Genomic DNA, 21,452 nt, shown 5'->3' on the forward strand with positions numbered 1-21,452 from the left:
ATGCCCCACACTGTCGGAAGAAGATGTTAGTCCTCTAGCTGCTTTCCTCCCACTGACTCTCATTCAGAGGGGGAACTCCACCAAACCTAATTTCCCTTTCAACCAGCCGCTCACCCTGGTTGAGGGTCACAAGCCTGCCTCATGCAGTTCCAGGCCTGCAAGTCTGCAGCCTGTCTGGTAGCTGCCACAACCACATCCACAGCTATAGCTTGGAGCAAGACTCAGAGAGGAGGTGGAATTCCCTCCCCAACCCCAACACAGAGGCTCTTGGGTGGAACCTATTTCTCAGGCTGCTTAGCTGATGGAAGAGCCCATTCTGAAAGACCTCAAGTATACTGGGGAAATGATATACCAATGGTCCTTAACTCCAGTAAAATTGGGGTAAAATTGGCAAAAGATAAAGATGACCTATCAAGATATTGGGGGCCCAAGTTGTTTCAGGGTTTTAAGCACTAACGTGAACAATGAAATCTGAGCTTCCAGTGACAATGTTGCTGGACTCCAAGGCTGTGGACCTCGTCCACCCAGAGGAGCGCAGCCCCTTTTAGCTCAGACCATCTTCCCACTCAAGAACATGGAAGATAGAACATCTCTAAGTTTTCAGAATTCGTCTTCAATTTCCTTTAGGAGCAGATTATTTTGCGGACCTATAAGAAACGGTTGGAAGCAATACACTGGGCATTTGTGTCGAGTTTAAGGTTTAAAATGGTGAATTGCAAAGCCTCCTGTGGAACTTCCCTATATACCAGGGGTCCAGGTTCTCACCTTGATAATGCGGTACGCGAAGATAATTAAAAAGAGGATTTATTGCAAAAAAAACAACAACAACAGATAACTCCGGTGGCTGTAACGTACCACTGTCATTAATCATGATGACCCTTCCTGAACTCTCCTTTCTTTTTCTACAGAATATACTGAACCGGCGCTGTTTGTGCCCTTTGTTTTTCTTCCTGTCTAACAGACCTCCCATACAGCGATGGCACAAACTAATTGGCTCAGCTCCGACTTCCTCTTTTCCTGTCTATTCTCCCGCCTGTTCACTCTTTCGAAGAGTGTTGGCTCTGTTTCCCCCCTGTCGCGCTATCAGTCGTCCCCTTGGCAACCTGCATTCCTAGGGCTGGAGGAGATGAAGCGAGCTGATGGTCTGCCTGATTAACTCCTAAGCTTCTCTGCTCCTGGCTGCTTTCTGCATTTCACTGGATATTCCAGTTGTGCAGCCTTGTGCCAAATCCACTTCCTTCTGCACAAAAGGAAGAAAATGTCAGACTCTGTGTGCGGCACATAAGTTACAGGTACAAATTTATTTGTGGAAAATAAGATCATGCAACACCGGTCAGGGTGACAGAGATATAAAGATCACCTGGGCATATTAAGAGGATTTATTTGAAACATGTTCTGAAAAGGGGTTCCTATTTAGTGAGACATTAAATCAAAAGGGCCTCTGACAGTCCTGGGATGACTGTGCTTTCACTTTGGAAATGACATGTTAGGTTTTGGATAGATTAAAAAATAGTTACAAGAGCAGCTCATAATAAACACCTGAAAGGGAAATAGCTTCTTTCCATAAGTATTGTGCTGCACGCAGATTCCCTTGGTGGGAAAAGCGCATTAAGAATCAAATTCCATCTTTTGTTTTTGTTGTCAGGTGCTCCTTTGTGTTCAGATCAGGCCTCAGTACAATAATGTAGCACTTGGGGATGAAGATGCAGCCCAGGAGCCCAGCACTGGAGGCCAACATAGAGAAGACCTGCACGGCTACCATGTACTTCCCCTTGGTGCTCAGGTAGGTGGGAACAAAGGACACCCAAACACTGCAGAAGACCAGCATGCTGAAGGTGATCAGCTTGGCCTCATTGAAGGCCCCAGGCAGCTTCCTGGCTAGGAAAGCCACCGTGAAGCAGATGGCAGCCAGGAAGCCCATGTAGCCAAGGGCACCATAAAACATGGCAGAAGACCCTACATTACATTGCAGGATAATCTCTGTAGGCTGCGAGTGCATGTCTGAGTCTGGGAATGGAGGAGATATTCCCAGCCAGGTGGTGCAGATGACAACTTGGACACTGGAGCAGGAAAGGACAACAGCATTGGCCAGAGTCTTCCCCAGCCATTTCTTCACCCTGTTCCCTGGCTTTGTGGCCAGGAAAGCCAGCACAACGGTAATGGTTTTGGCCAGCAAAGAAGAGACAGCAACTGAAAAGATGAGGACAAATGCAATTTGTTGGAGAAGACAGGTGGCTTTTCCTGGCTGGCCAATGAAGAGCAAGGACGACAAAAAGCAGAAGAAGAGGGATACAAGGAGGGTGTAGGAAAGGTCTCTGTTGTTGGCTTTGACTATGGGAGTTCCTGAGTATTTAATGAAAATTCCTAACACCAAGCCTGTGATTAAGGAGAATAACAAGGTAAAGAAAGACAAGAGTATCCCCAAATAGTCTTCATAGGACAGGAAAGTGATAATCTTGGGAACACATTGATCTCGGTCCTTGTTTGAGTGCTGATCTTCTAGACATTTGGTGCAATGGTTTGCATCTGAAAGGAAGATGAGTGACTTCAGTACCCAGGGTCTCAAGCAAGGGACATTCCCAGCCCCAGCGGGAGATACTATGACTTGAATCGGCAATCTGTTGCGTGAAAAGCAGATACCCCAACCTTGGGTAAAGGTTTTATGGGGGGGGGGAAATAAAATAAAGAAATAATACTGTGTTGGACAGGACTACAAAAGTTGCCCTATTCCTTCTCTCACTTGCCTTCCACAGTGGAGACGGTCCCTTTCACACAGGGAGCACAATCATAGCAGCAAAGTGGCTCTCCTTCCCGGATGACCTTGACATCCCCAATATGACAGCTCTCAGAACACCTGGAATGAGGGATGGTCTGCCCATAAAGAAAGATGGTCAGGAATTAGTGGTATGTCTATCTATGCCAAAATACTGGAGCCAATAGGAATCTTTCACTCGTGGCAAGGAGTAGGTCTGGTGGAGTGGTTTTTGGTGGAGTGGACAGTTCTCCAAATGCAGAGAAGCAGAAAATGGATTCCCATTACCCAAGGATTGATCCTTGGACCTGTGGTTTTTACCTTCTTCATAGCTGTCTACAGATAGGGGTGAGCATTCAGGCAGCCATATTTGATGATGATAATAAATTGTAGGTGGCGCTGTGGTCTAAACCACTGAGCCTCTTGGGCTTGCCAATGGGAAGGTGGGCAGTCTGAATCCACACCATGGGGTAAGCGCTAGCTGCTCTGTCCTAGTTCCTGCCAACCTAGCAGATAAAAAGCACACCTCTGCAGTAGATAAATAGGTACCGTTGCTATGGGAAGGTAAATAGCATTTTTGTGTGCTCTGGCATGTGTACCAGTGTCCCGTTGCACCAAAGTGGTTTAGTCATTCTGGCCACATGACCTGGAAAAGCTGTCTACAGACAATGCCGGCTTCCTCAGCCTGAAAGCAGAGCTGATCACCACAACCCCTAGTTGGATTCGACTGAATTAGACTGGGTCTAACCTTACCTTTACTAAAATTTTAAGGGAATTTTACACAAAAATAGATTGTGAAGACCTCCAAAAGAACCTCTCCAAACTTGAGTGGTTGAGCAATAAATTGGCAAATGTAATTCAAGGCAAACAAGTGTGAAGTGATGGAAGTTGAGGCAAAACATATTACTTTCATAAACATGCTCCTGGGAGTTGAAGTAGGGATGACTCTTCCTACAAAACTAAAATCCCTTTCAACCCAATATGCTCTGTTGTCTTTTTCCTTTTTGGATCATAGTCAAATGTATCTGAATGATTTAACCCACCTTATTAAACCAAAGGGGCCACACGATGGCATCCTGATCAATGGTGAATTTTACACCTGCGGATCCCTCTCTCTCCAGACTCCCAACTTTCCCTACGTGAAGGGAGTCGTTGGGAAGCATCACAATGTTCACCAGGTCAAAATCAGCTGTCAGGTCCCCATTCTCATCTAAATATATTCCACCCATAGAAGCATTGTAGAACTGAAAATCACTCAGGAAACGGTGAAACTAGAATGACAGAGAAGATGGCAGCAGTTAAGAAAGGTGGCTATTTCCACCCAGGTGGTTCACATATTATCTAGGCACATAGTAGCCATGGAGCTCTTTTCTATTTCCAGTACAGTGGTACCTCAGGTTATATACGCTTCGGGTTACATTCGCTTCAGGGTACAGACTCCGCTAATCCAGAAATAGTGCTTCTGGTTAAGAACTTTGCTTCAGGATGAGAACAGAAATCGTGCTTGGGCGGCGCAGCGGCAGCAGGAGGCCCCATTAGCTAAAGTGGTGCTTCAGGTTAAGAACAGTTTCAGGTTAAGAACAGACCTCCAGAACGAATTAAGTACTTAACCCGAGGTACCACTGTATATCTGCAGGAGTATCTCCACCCCCATCGTTCTGGCCGGACACTGAGGTCTAGTGCTATGGGCCTTCTGGCTGTTTCCTCACTGTGAGAAGCCAAGTTACAGGGAACCAGGCAGAGGGCCTTCTCGGTAGTGGCACTTGCCCTGTGGAACGCCTTCCCACCAGAGAAGAACAACTACCAGAATTTTAGAAGACATCTGAAGGCAGCCCTCTTTAGGGAAGTTTTAAATGTTTAACATACTTTATTTTAATAATTTGTTGGAAGCCGCCCAGAGTGGCTGGAGAAACCCAGCCAGATGGGCGGAGTATAAATAGTAGTAGTAGTAGTAGTAGTAGTAGTAGTAATAATAATAATAGTTCCCAATATACCTGAGGTCTTTCAGAATAGATTTTTCCTTCAGCTGAGCAGCCTGAGAAATAGGTTGCGTCCAAGAGCCTCTGTGTTGGGGTTGGGAAGGGAATTCCACCTCCTCTCAGAGTCCTGCTCCAAGCTATGGCTGCGGCTGCGGTTGTGGCAGCTACCCGACAGGCTGCAGACTTGCAGGCCTGGAACTGCATGAGGCAGGCTTGTGACCCTCAAACAGGGTGAGAAAGGAAAGTTTGGTTTGGCGGAGTTCCCCCTCTGAATGAGAGTCAGTGGGAGGAAAGTAGCTAGGGGATCTAACATCTTCTTCCGACAGTGTGGGGCATGTCTAATAATGTGCCTTAGATTAGTATTCTGTGGCCTAATCCCCCAAGTGTAAACGGGGTGAATGGAAATGATTTAATACTTTCAGGTGGGCAGGTAGCAGGGCGTGGTCAATATGCTGCCCCAATTCTTGTGGTGGTGGGCAGGGGAAAGCATAGCTGGAGTGGGGAGGGGGTTGGCCACCATCAGGGGTGGAGGCCTAGGTGTTTGGTCTCTGTTCCTTGTTCCACCCCTCTCACACCACCAGAGCAGTCCATGTTAAAACCATGCTCTTTCAAGATTTGACCGTACATGAGAGGACTGATCTGACTTGCGTTACTAAGAACTTTCTGGCCCTAAGAGCTGTTCAACAGTGGAACAGTCTCCACCATCTCCTTGACCAGGGAGCCTCTTCACCTTGTAATGGATTTGTGAAGAAACTTTGGAACTTCTTACATGGCGTAGAATTCTATCTTGCTATAACTTTGGAATGCTTTCTTGTCTTTGATATTAGGAAAGTGAGATATGATGATTATGATGGAAATAATTATGATTGTATACCTAGGAATGTATATGAATGGAGATTTAATATGAATGTCATTTCTTTTTGAGGAATCTTTAGTCTTCTCTTTGAAAGGGTGACATGATTATTGCTAGCAGTCCATAGTCCAGCAGATCAAGGTAACTATTGAAAGGTCTATCAATTCTGTATCATTCATTTTGACCTACAGTATTTTATAACCTTATTTATCTCCTCTTTTTTAATGCTTGGTAAATTTCTGTTAATTAAAGGAAATGGATCTATGAATCTGTCATTGAACTGATTTTCATTTAAAATGGAACAATATCTCTCCAGATCATTAGAGAATAAAAATGAATACCTGTGATTTTTGGACCTTTTCATCTTCCAACCTGTTCTGTCCCACCATCACCACCCTCTTGGACCTAGAGGAGTACGCAGCATTTAAGGCATGGGCCAGAGCTCGGACCGTGTTGTAAATGCTGTAAGTGTCCTGAAACACGCTCCTTTCAAGGACATCCTGAGGGAAACCTGAAAAGTTCTCCTTCACTTTGCATCGCTTCTGGCCTTTCACAGAAAACACATGCTTTAAATATAAGCAATGATAGCGTTGAAACCAAGATTTATTGAAATCACTAATGATGCTGTAAACCGGCAGAATACCCTCGTGTTTTGATCTCTTTTTCGTCTGGATAAACAAAGAAAAATATCCATTAATGCATTTGTACTGAAGGAATTTGGGAAGCATGTTGGAGCTAGCATATGAGAAAGCTATTGTGATCCAAACTTTCCCAGTAATGGGTTCCAGGGTTCCACCCACTGTGTGAAGTACCATTCCAGCTTCAGTGCTGGACTGAGATTCCCCATAGTAAAGAAACACATGGATTCTCCTGTCCGTGGAAAGTGAAATCTTCTTCATGAGCTTTGTGTACTCATCTGGTTTAAACACATTTTCTCGTGAAATGGTTTGTGAGAAAGCAAGGCAGACACCATCCTTAGCAAGCGTAGATGCCAGGGTGCTCAGAAACCTTTCTCCATTGTCAGAGTCAGGAGCTAGGAGCCCGATCCAAGTCCACCTGAAATGCAGGAGTAGTTTGATAATCCCTGAGCCTGGGGGTTCTTCATTTGGGGTCATTCGGTAGAGCAAAGGAGATTGTGTTTTGTCAAGGGCATGATGGACAGGAGCATAACTGACCTAGGAAGAAAAGGAAGATATAGAGAGTTTTCTACTGTTATTATTTTGTTCAGGGGAGGGTTCAATTTTTAGATCACCTGCGTGTTAGTTTCACATGAGTTTCGTTCCTTAGATTTGTTTTTCTGCCAGATATTTATTTATTCTCCATCACAGCAGGTTACCAAAATAGGCTTGTGTGAAGCCATCCCTGAGGTGTCTTCTGGAGGCTGCATTTCTGTCCCACCCCGTGATGTATGATTCATGCCCCGTGTAAACGGCTATTTTCCTATACAAAGAGGTGCCAGAACTCACCATAAACACCTCCTTTGTCTACTTATAAAGTGCCGCATGGAGAGAGAGAAAAGCCCCTTCTCCCTTTGTAAGTCTAAAGCAGCTCACAGTACTGAACTTCTTATTGCAGCTTCTGAGAGGCATCTGTCCTTGCAAAAGGCTTAATCCCACTTTAGACTACTACTCTGATGGTGACTTTCTTTGTGAAACCCTTCTTCACCCAGCAGGACAAATCCTTCAACATAAGGAGAACCTCCTGGATCAGGCCAATGGCCCATCTAGTCCAACATCCTCTTCTCACAGTGGCCAACCAGCTGCTTGTAGGAAACCAGCAAGCACAGCATGAGCACAAATGCACTCTGCCCTCATCTGATTCCCAGCAACTCAGCACCCAGAAGCATTGGTGCCTCCAACTAGGGATGTAGATCACAGTCATCATGCCTAGCATCCATTGATAGCCCTTGCCTTCATGAATTGGTTTAATTCACTCTTTGAACCTTCACTGCCTCCTCTGGGATTGAGTTTCATAGGTTGCTTCCTATTCAAAGAAGTGGCTGTTCTCTCCAATGCTAGTGTATTCATACCTGGGGGATTTTGTAGGTTCCCAGCATAGTTGAAATCTGGAGTGAGGTGTCAGAGTTGACCCCTTCAATGAAAACCAAGGGCTTCTTCTCTCTTCCGCAGTGGTAGTTTGGGACATTGGCCCTCCCAGGAGAGAGAAGATCTAGCGTGGCATCATAGGTCATACTTGCATCAAAATAATTCTCATAGATGTCATAGCCCAGGGTGATGTTGGGTGAGATCCCGGGATCCTGATTAATCTCATGGATGGCGATCATGAAGGACAGGAGATTCCAGTATGCTACCATACCTGCTACCCTGCAACAAAGCATGAAGCCTCCAGTCAGTCTCCATTCAGTGAAAAGTGTCAAGTCCCTGCTTTCTTAATCCTGTAAGAAATTTCAGCCACTAGAATGAAGCAAAATAGAGCGTCCTCATCACATAATCAGTCATCTGTGGGTTTGTTGGAAGGTGAATGGCTGCTTGCCAGTCAAAGGGAGATAGAAGCAGGGCAGGTGAACTATACTGGCTGCCAGTTGATTTCTAGACCCAATTCTACGTGATTACATGGTAACTTAATAAATAGATTGCTACAAGTTAATAGCTATAGTCCTGATCCTTTCAGGGGGAGTGGAAATCATGGCATTTTCACATCTCCGGTGTCAAGAATTTGGGACACAGATAATCTCTGACTTTTCATGATTCACCTTCAAGTTGTTTTTTTCCAGTGGAAAAAAGAAAGGAGGGAAGCAATGCACATATATTTTGTGTCTTCAGTGTGCAAGTTCTAGAAAGCAGGACTTCTCCCTGGCAAATAAGTATGACAGGCTTGGACAATCACACTTGAGCATCATAGTATTAAGCAAGATGCTACGCATATGCCGACCCATTAATCACAATTTTTGTCTGCTATGCAGAAATTGCATGGGGAAAGTACAGCTTACACATGAAAGAAAATGTAGGGGCTGTGAGGAAATTGTGTTCAGGATGAAATATTTGTAATGTAGATATGACCCCGCTTATCAGGTGGTCTCCTGGCTCGTAATAATTCGTTGCCCCTGGACTATCCCTTTCCAAGTTCAATGGGCATTTTCCTTTCCATATTCCAGAGGTTGCACAGGGAAGCAGAAGCAGCAGAAGCAGCAGCAACATCAATAAGAGCATCCCTCTGGGTCTGCCTCCTGCCATTTCGTCTGTCCTCACTGCTCTCAACGTAGCAAGAAGCGAATTATATGAAGTCCAAAGCCTCCAGCAAAACTGAGACCCCAGTGACATTGCGAGGAAAGGGATGAAATGACACTTTCACACTGGCAGAATCCCTGCCTGCCTGGACGATAAGTCAAAGCCCTCCATGGCACAAGAGGTCTTTAAATATGCAGCAGGCATTTCAAGCTCTCATTTCTGGAATATCTGTTCTTTGTGTCAAAAGTGGGTACATTGTGTGAGTTTTTCCAAGGAAAAAATCACTATGATTATGATAATTATGCAGAGAATATACATCTCTGGAATCACTGTGGAGCTTGAGCAGCAGCTGCAGAGCTGGAAGAAAACATCACAATCTGTTTTCTGATGCTCTAGAGGGTAGGACTTGAACCAGTGGCTTCAAGTTAAGGGAAAGGAGACTCCAACTAAAAATCAGGAAAAACTTTCTGACAGTAAGACTGTTTGAGAGTGGAATGGTCCCCCTTGGGAGGTTGTGGACTTGCCTTCCTTGGAAGTTTTTAAGCAGAGTTTGGATGGGCATCTGTCTTGGGTGCGTTAGCTGAGATTCCTGCATTGCAGGGGGTTAGACTAGATGACCCTTGGAGTCCCTTCCAACTCGATAATTCTATGTTCGCAAGATCTCACTGATGTGGCGACATGTTGTGGAAAAGGTCAGAGGGGAAAGTGATCCTTGAATGACTTTTATTTAAGATACACCACCAGATAAGCCAGGATCACGCTATATTTCAGGACATTTTTGGGCCTATGTGCCCATCTGTAAACCCAAGAGGCAGTCCCATCGCTCACACCCCACAACCTATTCTACTAGCTACAGCATAATGCTGCTTTCACAAATAATGTCAAGGATGGGAGAAGGGATCCCTGTTGGCATCAAAGGTGTGGTTTGGGGGCACATGGGCCTATGAACTGCTTTGAAGGGATGATAATGGGCACTTGTTGTTTTCTGGTAGCTAACATGTGAGTGTTTAACCTTAGATAAGTGACAAAGGTAGGTAAAGGTAAAGGGACCGGACCATGAGGTCCTGTCGTGACTGACTCTGGGGTTGCAGCGCTCATCTCGCTTCCAGGTCATGTGGGCAGCATGACTAAGCCGCTTCTGACGAACGAGAGCAGCTCACGGAAACACCGTTTACCTTCCCGCCAGATTGGTACCTATTTATCTAATTGCACTTTGAAGTGCTTTCGAACTGCTAGGTTGGCAGGAGCAGGGACCGTGCAATGGGAGCTCACCCCGTCACGGGGATTCGAACCGCTGACCTTCTGATCAGCAAGTCCTAGGCTCTGTGGTTTAACCCACAGTGCCACCCGCATCCCTTACAAGGGACAAAGGTATTGAATTGCAAATCACCATTTTGAAAGAGTCTTTTTTTCTCCAGGTTCTGTGAGAGTATGGGTGTAAATGAAGTTCTCCAGGTGAACAGCCTCAGGCTAAATGGAGGCTGTAAGGAAAGGAGATATTTTCTTATAGGTCTGTTTGGAATTTTATTTTCTTTCTAAGATATGGACTTGCACAATATTCCGTATTGCATGGAATTATTTGGGTGTATCTTTGATGTTTTTGTTCTGTTTTGAAGAAAGTTCTGCAAGTAATGTTTTGAACAATGGGTCCAGACAATGCCTTATTTCAAAAGGAGTCGGTTTTTTATGCAACCCGTAACTGCAGCTGGCTCCTGCCCACCTGGCTATGCCCATGATAGGGGGATTAGTGGTAGCTTTGCTGTCTAGCAGAATATCAGAGTTTACCTGCTTTCTATTGGTCAGCCCTTTCCAGAGTTTTTTGCTTAAGAAAACTCATTTGCCCCTCGGTTCAGTTCAAAGTATAGAGTGTTTATTGTCTCGTGGAAAGCATAAACAGACTAGATGCAAATACTTTAAGAGAAGCTGGTACATCATGAACTCATCTTCTACAATACAGTTCTTCTGGTCGTAGAAGTAAACTTTGTAAAGATAGAAGTATACAGAGAGTGGCAGGGGCAACCAGATGGGTGGGATATAAATAAAATAATAATAATAATAATAATAATAATAATAATAATAATAATAATAATAATAATAATCCACTAGGACTTTCCCATGCTAGTTCACTGGGTCTTAAGCACTAACGTGAGCAGTGAAATCTGAGCTTCCACTGACAATGTTGCTGGACCCCAAAGCTGTGGACCTCATCCACCCAGAGGAGTGCAGCCCCTTTAAGCTCAGGCCATCTTCCCACTCAAGAACATGGAAGATAGAACATCTCTAAGTTTTCAGAATTCGTCTTCAGTTTCCTAATACCTTTAGAAGCAGATTATTTTGAGTATCTGCAAAAACAAAAAAGGGGTTAGAAGCAATACATTGGGAGCTTAAGGTTTAAACCCTAACCCTAACCCATATTTACACAGAGCCAAATCCACTTACTTCTGTACAAAAGGAAGAAAATGTCAGACCCTGTGCGCAGCATATATGTTACATATACAAATTTATTTGTGGGGGGAAAGATCATGCAACAGTGGTCAGGGTGACATAGATATAAAGATCACCCGGGCATATTAAGATGTTTTTTTTAAAAATCAAGTTCTGAAAAGGGGTTCCTATTTAGTGATACATTAAATCAAAAGGGACTCTGACAGTCCTGGGATGACTGCGCATTCACTTTGGAAATGACATGTTAGGTTTTGGATAGATTAAAAAATAGTTACAAGAGCAGATCATAATAAACACCTGAAAGGGAAATAGCTTCTTCTCATAAGTATTGTGCTGCGCGCAGATTCCCTTGGTGGGAAAAGTGCATTAAGAATCAAATTCCATCTTTTGTTTTTGTTGTCAGGTGATCCTTTGTGTTCAGATCAGGCCTCAGTACAATAATGTAACACTTGGGAATGAAGATGCAGCCCAGGAGCCCACCACTGGAGGCCAACATAGAGAAGACCTGCACGGCTACCATGTATTTCCCCTTGGTGCTCAGGTAGGTGGGAACAAAGGACACCCAAACACTGCAGAAGACCAGCATGCTGAAGGTGATCAGCTTGGCTTCATTGAAGGCTCCAGGCAGTTTCCTGGCTAGGAAAGCCACCGTGAAGCAGATGGCAGCCAGGAAGCCCAGGGAGCCGAGGGCACCATAAAACATGGCAGAAGACCCTACATTACATTGCAGGATAATCTCGGCAGGTTGGGAGTGCATGTCTGAGTCTGGGAATGGAGGAGAGGTACTCAGCCAGGTGGTGCAGATGAGAACTTGGACACTGGAACAGGAAAGGACAACAGCATTGGCCAGAGTCTTCCCCAGCCATTTCTTCACCCTGTTCCCTGGCTTTGTGGCCAGGAAAGCCAGCACAACAGTAATGGTTTTGGCCAACAAAGAAGAGACCGCAACTGAGAAGATGAGGACAAATGTCATTTGTTGGAGTAGACAGGTGGCTTTTCTTGGCTGGCCAATGAAGAGCAAGGAGGACAAAAAGGAGAGCAAGATGGATACAAGGAGGATGTAGGAAAGGTCCCTGTTGTTGGCTTTGACTATGGGAGTTTCTGAGTATTTAATGAAAATTCCTAACACCAAGCATGTGATTAAGGCGCATAACAAGGTAAAGGAAGACAAGAGAATCCCCAAATAGTCTTCATAGGACAGGAATGTGATAATCTTGGGAACACATTGATCTCGGTCCTTGTTTGAGTGCTGATCTTCCGGACATTTGGTGCAGTGGTCTGCATCTGAAAGGAAGATGAGTGACTTCAGTACCCAGGGTCTCAACCAAGGGACATTCCCAGCCCCAGCGGGAGATACTATGACTTGAATTGGCAATCTGTCGCATGCAAAGCAGATATCCCAACCTTGGGTAAAGGTTTTATTGGGGCTGGGGAGAAATAAAATGATACTGTTTTGGACAAGATTACAAAAGTTGCCCTATTCCTTCTCTCACTTGCCTTCCACAGTGGAGATGGTCCCTTTTACACAGGGAGCACAATCAAAGCAGCAAAGTGGCTCTCCTTCCCGGATGACCTTGACATCCCCAATATGACAGCTCTCAGCACATCTGGATTGAGGGACAGTCTGCCCATAAAGAAAGATGGTCAGGAGTTAGTAGTATTGTGGGATGTAACGGTGCAGTCAGGTGCAACATTCCGACAGAGGACTAACGGCCTCCAGGTTCTCACCGGTTGCTGTGACAACCAGTTTGTCGGTTGCTGGTAGTTTTGCAAATAATTTTTATTAAGTTTCCATTTACCAAACCAATCATATCCTATCATATTAATTATTTCAAATTATATCAATACATATCACAAAGTCCAAACATTAAACCAAATTAAAAAAAATTGTGAGGGGTACCCATGCTTTGAGTTCGGTAGGAGTCCAATCATCTTTGTATTTCTGCTACTTTGGTGTTCACATTCCTATCTTCTCATCTCCTTGTCATTATCCTTTTTCTTCTTAATAACCTCCGAGTTGTCTCCACAAGTGAGTTGAAAGAAACAGCCTTGTTTATATTCCTGTGTGAACTTTGTAATGCTCTCCCGTAATTCATCTCACATAGATCCAAGATTCTAAGAGTCCTGTTCAAGCGGCAGTCGCCATTTTAGCCAGTTCCGATGAAATACAGTCTCGGCGTCCGCTCTTTAATTTCCCCAGACCCTTTGCACCTTATATCAGTCTTTCCAGAAGGGTTATTGCCCTTTCAGATTTACGATCCAAATCTAAGAGCAGAACAGTGGCTCACCCCCCCTAAAACTGAAAGTCTTGCAACTGGGTCTGCCTCTTAATGGTGGATCGCTTTTATAACTACGCAACAAGAAAGCCTCCCTTCTTTCCAGATCTTTCACAGAGTAACACCTTTTATTAACATTTTTTTGTTTCCACACAGTTTGTTTTTCAATCTCACTTGCTATCAGACATTGTGACAGTTCTTCAAGGGGGGGGGGGGTTGTTAGGTAAATCATATTGAAAAAGAAGAAAGTTCCGCTCCGTTCAACATACTGTCATGGCTGTGCTTCCTTGATGTAATCCTTTGTTCATTCCGTACCATCGCTCAATCTTCTCAGTGGTAGATTTATTTAGCAGATAATACACTCCTGACCTTGCTCGAAGCATGTGCATTTACTTCAACAATTTTTCTCTCTCTTAAACAACGCAACTAGTTTCGCTCCTGAAAGTAGCGTCCGGGAGTTCCAGAGCTCGCACAAGGGCTTTCCACGCAGTGTCCCCACCCCCTCCATCTTTCGAACTCGAGGGTGATTTATGGACAACCGCGGGCGAGTACAGCATCTTCCCACCCCCTGGGAAGATGAGGGAGACTGATATACTCCCCATAATCAGCCTCTAATTACCTCGTGCGAGCCGGATAGATGCTATTGTCGGCCATCTTCCAAGGCGCCCCTAGCGCCCCCCCCCCCCCGGTTGCTGGTAGTTTTCAAAGATAACTGCTGAGTTGCAGTCACCTTAGGACCAACTTCCCTCTGGTATAGTTCATTTGCCTGTTATGTAACCTAAACCTGCCTTCAGGTACACTTCTGTAAACCTGAATGAATCTGAGAGTAAAATAGTTTTATATTACAAGAATCAGATTTGTGTGTGTATTCCTATAGAGGGATTCTAAGGGATTTTTAACTCTCCTAAAGTAAACCTTCCCACAGGTATGTCTATCTATGTAATAATACTGGAGCCAATACTCCCAGCTCCTGCCACCTAGCAGTTTGAAAGCATACTAGTTCATGTAGATAAATAGATACTGCTGCTGTGGGAAGGTAAACGGCATTTCCGTACGCTCTGGTGTCCTGTTGCGCCAGAAGCGGTTTAGTCAGTCTGGCCAAATGAGCCAGAAAATCTGTCTACAGACAAATGCCAGCTCCCTTGGCCTGAAAGCAGAGATGAGTGCCACACCCCATAGTTGGATTTGACTGGATTGCACTTGATTGAACTTTACATTTCCTATATTGTTCAGGGAATTTTAAACAAAAATAGATTGTGAAGACCTCCAAAAGAACCTCTCTAAACTTGAGTGATTATTATTATTAATAATAATAATAATAATAATAATAATAATAATAATAATAATAATAATTCATTATTTATACCCCACTCATCTGGCTGGGTTTCCCCAGCCACGCTGGGTGGCTGCCAATAAAATATTAAATAACAATAGTCAATCTGTAGATGGATTAAGCAATAAATTGGGAAATATAATTCAAAGCAAACAAGTGTGAAGTGATGCAGGTTGAGGCAAAAAATATTACTTTCATAAATATGCTCTGGGAGTTGAAGTGGGAGTGACTCTTCCTACAAAACTAAAAGCCCCTTTCAATCCAATATCCTCTGTTTTCTTTTTCTTTTTTGGATCATAGTCAAATGTATCTGAATGATTTAACCCACCTTATTAAACCAAAGGGGCCACAAGATGGCATCCTGATCAATGGTGAATTTTACGTCTGCGGATCCTTCTCTCTCCATACTCCCAACTTTCCCTACGTGAAGGGAGTCATTGGCAAGCATCACAATGTTCACCACATCAAAATCAGCTGTCAGGTCCCCATTGTCATCTAAATATGCTCCACCCATAGAAGCATTGTAGAACTGAAAATCACTCAGGAAACGGTGAAACTAGAATGACAGAGAAGATCACAGCATTTAAGAAAGTTGGCTATTCCCACCCAGGTGTTTCACATATTATCAAGGCACCTAGTGGCCATGGAGGGTTTTTCTATTTAATGTTCCCAATATACCGTATTTTTCGCCCCATAGGATGCACTTTTCCCCTCCAAAAATGAAGGGGAAAGGTGTGTGCATCCTATGGGGTGAATGCAAACGTTTGCTGATGCCTGGAGAGCGAGAGGGGTCGGTGCGCACTGACCCCTCTCGCTCTCCAGGCTTTGCGCAGCTCTCCGAAATGTCATTTCCATTTGATAAATCTTTAGTCTTCTCTTTGAAAGGATCACATTATTATTGCTACAGTCCATAGTCCAGCAGATCAAGGTAACTATTGAAGGGCCTATCAATTCCATATCAATCATTTTTACCTACAGTATTTTATAACCTTATTTATTTCTATTTATTGATTGGTTCATTTCTGTTAAGGGACGCGGGTGGCGCTGTGGGTAAAAGCCTCAGCGCCTAGGGCTTGCCGATCGAAAGGTTGGCGGTTCGAATCCCCGCGGCGGGGTGCGCTCCCGCTGCTCGGTCCCAGCGCCTGCCAACCTAGCAGTTCGAAAGCAGCCCTGGGTGCAAGTAGATAAATAGGGACCGCTTACTAGCGGGAAGGTAAACAGCGTTTCCGTGTGTGGCTCTGGCTCGCCAGAGCAGCGATGTCACGCTGGCCACGTGACTCGGAAGTGTCTCCGGACAGCGCTGGCCCCCGGCCTCTAGAGTGAGATGGGCGCACAACCCTAGAGTCTGTCAAGACTGGCCCGTACGGGCAGGGGTAACTTTACCTTTACCTAATTTCTGTTAATTAAAGGAAATGGACCTACAAATCTGTCATTGAACCGGACGTTATTTAAAATGGAACAAAATCCATCCAGATTATTAGAGAAGGAAAATGAATACCTGTGATGGTTGGACTTTTCCATCTTGCAACCTGTTCTGTCCCACCATCACCACCCTCTTGGGTCTAGAGGAGTACGCAGCATTTAAGGCATGGGCCAGAGCTCGGACCGTGTTGTAAATTCTGTAGGTGTCCTGAAACAGGCTCCTTTCAAGGACTTCTTGAGGGAAACCTGAAAGGTTCTCCTTCACTCTGCATCGCTTCTGGCCTTTCACAGAAAACAAATGCTTTGAATATAAGCAATTATAGCATTGAAACCAAAATTTATCGAAATCACTAATGGTGTCATAAACTGGCAGATTACCATCGTGTTTTGATCTTTTTTTGCTCTGGATAAAGAAAGATAAATATCCATGAATGTGCTTGTTCTTAAGGATTTTGGGAGACATGTTGGAGCTGACATATGAGAGAGCTATTGTGATCCAAACTTTCCCAGTAATTGGTTCCAGGGTTCCGCCCACTATGTGAAGTAAAACTGCAGCTTCAATGGTGGACTGAGATTCCCCATAGGAAAGAAACACGTTGATTCGCCTGTCCATGGAAAGTGAAATCTTCTGCCAGAGCTTTCCGTTCCATTTTGCTATAAACAGATTGTCTCGTGAAAAGGTTTGTGAGAAGGCAACGCAGACACCATCCTTAGCAAGCGTAGATGCCAGGGTGCTCAGAAACCTTTCTCCATTGTCAGAGTCAGGAGCTATGAGCCCGATCCAAGTCCACCTGAAATGCAGGAGTAGCCTGACAATCCCTGAGCCTGGGGGTTCTTCATTTGGGGTCATTCGGTAGAGCAAAGGAGATTGTGTTTTGTCAAGGGCATGATGGACAGAAGCATAACTGACCTAGGAAGAAAAGGAAGATATAGAGGGTTTATTTGGTCAACTGGAAATTGTGGTCATATTATGCTGTGCTTCTCTGTAAAGGAGATGTAGGGCACTTTGGGCAACAATACGCTCTTGTCAGTGACAGAAATAAATCAATTCATTCATTATAGACAACAATTTAATATGTCTTCAACATCGTTCTCTCCCTGAATGTTGTTACCACACCCAATGGTACAGACTATGTAGAGTAAAGATATGTTGTATTTTCTACTGTTATTATTTTGTTCGGGGGAGGGTTCCATTTTTAGATCACCTGCGTGTTAGTTTCACATGAGTTTCGTTCCTTAGATTTGTTTTTCTGCCAAATATTTATTTATTCTCCATCACAGCAGGTTACCAAAATAGGCTTGTGTGAAGCCATCCCTGAGGTGTCTTCTGGAGGCTGCATTTCTGTCCCACCAAAGTAGGATTCATGCCCCATGTAAACTGCTATTTTCCTATAAAAAGAGGTGCCGGAACTCACCATGAACACCTCCTTTGTCTACTTATAAAGTGCCAGATGGAGAGAGGAGAAAGCCCCTTCTCCCTTTGTAAGTCTAAAGCAGCTCACAGTACTGAACTTCTTATTGCCGCTTCTGAGAGTCATCTGTCCTTGCAAAAGGCTTAATCCCACTTTAGACTACTCTGATGGTGACTTTCTTTGTGAAACCCTTCTTCACCCAGCAGGACAAATCCTTCAACATAAGGAGAACCTCCTGGATCAGGCCAATGGCCCATCTAGTCCAACATCCTCTTCTCACAGAGGCCAACCAGCTGCTTGTAGGAAACCAGCAAGCACAGCATGAGCACAAATGCACTCTGCCCTCATCTGATTCCCAGCAACCAGCACCCTGAAGCATTGGTGCCTCCAACTAGGAAGGTAGATCACAGTCATCATGCCTAGCAGCCATTAATAGCCTTTGCCTTCATGAATTGGTTTAATCCTCTCTTAGAAGCTTCACTGCCTCCTCTGGGAGTGAGTTTCATAATTTGCTTCCTATTCAAAGAAGTGGCTGTTCTCTCCATGTTGCCCATGCTAGTGTATACATACCTGGGGGATTTTGTAGCTTTCCAGCATATTTGAAATCTGGAGTGAGGTGTCAGAGTTGACCCCTTCAATGAAAACCAACGGCTTCTTCTCTCTACCGCAGTGGTAGTTTGGGACATTGGCCCTCCCAGGAGAGAGCAGATCTAGCATGGCATCATAGGTCGTCTTTGTATCGAAATAATTCTCATAGATGTCATAGCCCAGGGTGATGTTGAGTAAGATCCTGGGATCCTGATTAATCTCATGGATGGCGATCATGAAGGACAGGAGATTCCAGTATGCTACCATACCTGCTACCCTGCAACAAATTATAAAGCCTCCAGTCAGTCTCCATTCAGTGAAAAGTGTCAAGTCCCTGCTTTCTTAATCCTGTAAGAAATTTCAGCCACTAGAATGAAGCAAAATAGAGCGTCCTCATCACATAATCAGTCATCTGTGGGTTTGTTGGAAGGTGAACGGCTGCTTCTCAGTTGAAGGGAGAGAGAAGCAGGGCAGGTGTACTGTACTGGCTGCCAGTTGATTTCTAGACCCAATTCTACGTGATTACTTGTTAACATAATAAATAGATTGCTACAAGTTAATAGCTATAGTCCTGATCCTTTCAGGGGAGTAGAGATGAAGCCATTTTCACATCTCCAGTGTCAAGAATTTGGGACACAGATAATCTCTGACTTTTCATGATTCACCTTCAAGTTGTTTTTTTCCAGTGGAAAAAAGAAAGGAGGGAAGCAATGCACATATATTTTGTGTCTTCAGTGTGCAAGTTCTAGAAAGCAGGACTTCTCCCTGGCAAATAAGTATGACAGGCTTGGACAATCACACTTGAGCATCATAGTATTAAACAAGATGCTACGCATATGCCGACTCATTAATCACAATTTTTGTCTGCTATGCAGAAATTGCACGGGGAAAGTACAGCTTACACATGAAAGAAAATGTAGGGGCTGTGAGAAAATTGTGTTCAGGATGAAATATTTGTAATGTAGATATGACCCCGCTTATCAGGTGGTCTCCTGGCTCGTAATAATTCGTTGCACCTGGATTATCCCTTTCCAAGTTCAATGGGCATTTTCCTTTCCATATTCCAGAGGTTGCACAGGGAAGCAGCAGCAGCAGCAGCAGCAACATCAATAAGAGCATCCCTCTGGGTCTGCCTCCTGCCATTTCGTCTGTCCTCACTGCTCTCAACGTAGCAAGAAGCGAATTACATGAAGCCCAAAATCTCCAGCAAAACTGAGACCCCAGTGACATTGCGAGGAAAGGGATGAAATGACACTTTCACACTGGCAGAATCCCTGCCTGCCTGGAATATAAGTCAAAGCCCTCGATGGCACATGAGGTCTTTAAATATGCAGCAGGCATTTCAAGCTCTCATTTCTGAAATATCTGTTCTTTGTGTCAAAAGTGGGTATATTGCTTGAGTTTTGCCAAGAAGAAAAGAAATCAATCACTATGTTTATGATAATTATTGCAGGGAATAATTATCTCTGGAATCACTGTGGAGCTTGAGCAGCAGCTGCAGAGCTGGAAGAAAACATCACAATTTGTTTTCTGGTGCTCTGGAGGGTAGGACTTGAACCAGTGGCTTCAAGTTAAGGGAAAGGAGACTCCAACTAAAAATCAGGAAAAACTTTCTGAAAGTAAGAGCTGTTTGAGAGTGGAATGGTCCCCCTTGGGAGGTTGTGGACTTTCCTTCCTTGGACGTTCTTAAGCAGAGTTTGGATGGCCATCCGTCTTGGGTGCGTTAGCTGAGATTCCTGCATTGCAGGGGGTTAGACTAGATGACCCTTGGAGTCCCTTCCAACTCGATAATTCTATGTTCGCAAGATCTCACTGATGTGGCGACATGTTGTGGAAAAGGTCAGAGGGGAAAGTGATCCTTGAATGACTTTTATTTAAGATACACCACCAGATAAGCCAGGATCACGCTATTTTTTCAGGACATTTTTTTGGGCCTATGTGCCCATTTGAAAACCCATGAGGCAGTCCCATTGCTCACACTCCACAACCTATTCTACTAGCTACAACATAGTGCTTCTTTCACAAATAATGTCAAGGATGGGAGAAGGGATCCCTGTTGGCATCAGGGATGTGGTTTGGGGGCACATGGGCCTATGAACTGCTTTGATGGGATGATAATGGACTCTTATGGTTTTCTGGTAGCTAACATGTGAGTGTTTAACCTTAGATTCAGTGACAAAGGTAGGTAAAGGTAAAGGTAAAGGGACCGCTGACTATTAGGTCCAGTCGTGACCAACTCTGGGGTTGCGGCGCTTTATTGGCCGAGGGAGGTGGCATACAGCTTCCGGGTCATGTGGCCAGCATGGCGAACCAGAGCAGTGCACGAAAATGTCGTTTACCTTCCCGCTGGAGCGGTACCTATTTATCTACTTGCACATTGACGTGCTTTCGAACTGCTAGGTTGGCAGGAGCTGGGACCAAGCAACAGGAGCTCACCCCGTTGCGGGGATTCGAACCGCCGACCTTCTGATCGGCAAGTCCTAGGCTCTGTGGTTTAGACCAGAGCACCACCCACATCCCTTACAAGTGACAAAGGTATTGAATTGCAAATCGCCATTTTGAAAGAGTCTTTTTTCCCAGGTTCTGTGAGAGTATGGATGTAAATTAAGTTCTCCAGGTGAACAACCTCAAGCAAAAATGGAGGCTGTAAGGAAAGGATATATTTTCTTATAGGTCTGTTTGGAATTTTCTTTCATTTCTAGGAAGATTTTGTTCTGTTTTGAAGAAAGTTCTGCAAGTAGAGCTTTGAACAATGGGTCCAGACAATGCCTTATTTCAAAAGGAGTTGGTTTTTTATGCAACCAGACTTTATGCAGCTAGCCCCCACCCACCTGGCTATGCCCATGATAGGGGGATTAGTTCAGCAGAGTGGTAGCTTTGCTGTCTAGCAGAATATCAGAGTTTTCCTGCTTTCTATTGGTCAGCCTTTTCCAGAGTTTTTTTGCTTAAGAAAACTCATTTGCCACTTGGTTCAGTTCAAAGTGTAGAGTGTTTATTGTCTCGTGGAAAGCATAAATACACTATATGTAAAAACTTTAAGAGAAGCTGGTACATCATGAACTCATCTACTACAATACAGTTCTTCTGGTCATAGAAGTAAACTTTGTAAAGATAAAAGTATACAGAGAGTGGCAGGGGCAACCCAGTCAGATGGGTGGGATATAAATAATAAAATTATTATTATTATTATTATCCACTAGCACT

The 21,452-nt window shown here is 44.3% G+C and overlaps 3 protein-coding genes across 3 annotated transcripts in view; 1 reads left to right on the forward strand and 2 right to left on the reverse strand.

Annotated features, from left to right (window-relative positions):
- LOC114592563 (uncharacterized) overlaps window positions 1–21,452 on the forward strand; it is a 400,972-nt gene that overhangs the window by 272,640 nt on the left and 106,880 nt on the right.
- LOC144327075 (vomeronasal type-2 receptor 26-like) lies at window positions 1,616–7,898 on the reverse strand. The gene is made up of 4 exons (XM_077925290.1): window positions 7,614–7,898; window positions 3,892–4,023; window positions 2,745–2,871; window positions 1,616–2,526 (listed from the first exon to the last, which is right to left on the reverse strand). Exons 1-4 carry the CDS (start codon window positions 7,896–7,898, stop codon window positions 1,616–1,618), a joined length of 1,455 nt encoding a protein of 484 aa, XP_077781416.1.
- On the reverse strand, window positions 11,591–18,515 carry LOC144327076 (vomeronasal type-2 receptor 26-like). The gene is made up of 5 exons (XM_077925291.1): window positions 18,231–18,515; window positions 17,063–17,158; window positions 15,251–15,382; window positions 12,715–12,841; window positions 11,591–12,501 (listed from the first exon to the last, which is right to left on the reverse strand). The coding sequence occupies exons 1-5, from the start codon at window positions 18,513–18,515 to the stop codon at window positions 11,591–11,593; spliced, it is 1,551 nt and encodes a 516-aa protein (XP_077781417.1).

Source organism: Podarcis muralis, chromosome 2 (genome assembly GCF_964188315.1).
Source record: "Podarcis muralis chromosome 2, rPodMur119.hap1.1, whole genome shotgun sequence".
Taxonomy (NCBI): Eukaryota; Metazoa; Chordata; class Lepidosauria; order Squamata; family Lacertidae; genus Podarcis; species Podarcis muralis.

Coding starts and splice junctions, on each gene's coding strand:
- LOC144327075 (XM_077925290.1), bottom strand. CDS start 7,898: ATGGTAGCATACTGGAATCTCCTGTCCTTCATGATCGCCATCCATGAG. Junction 4,024..7,613: donor GAACCTACAAAATCCCCCAG/GTATGAATACAC, acceptor CTGTCATTCTAG/TTTCACCGTTTCCTGAGTGA. Junction 2,872..3,891: donor TTCCCAACGACTCCCTTCAC/GTAGGGAAAGTT, acceptor CTTTATGGGCAG/ACCATCCCTCATTCCAGGTG.
- LOC144327076 (XM_077925291.1), bottom strand. CDS start 18,515: ATGGTAGCATACTGGAATCTCCTGTCCTTCATGATCGCCATCCATGAG. Junction 17,159..18,230: donor AAAGCTACAAAATCCCCCAG/GTATGTATACAC, acceptor TTTTCTTCCTAG/GTCAGTTATGCTTCTGTCCA. Junction 12,842..15,250: donor TTGCCAATGACTCCCTTCAC/GTAGGGAAAGTT, acceptor CTTTATGGGCAG/ACTGTCCCTCAATCCAGATG.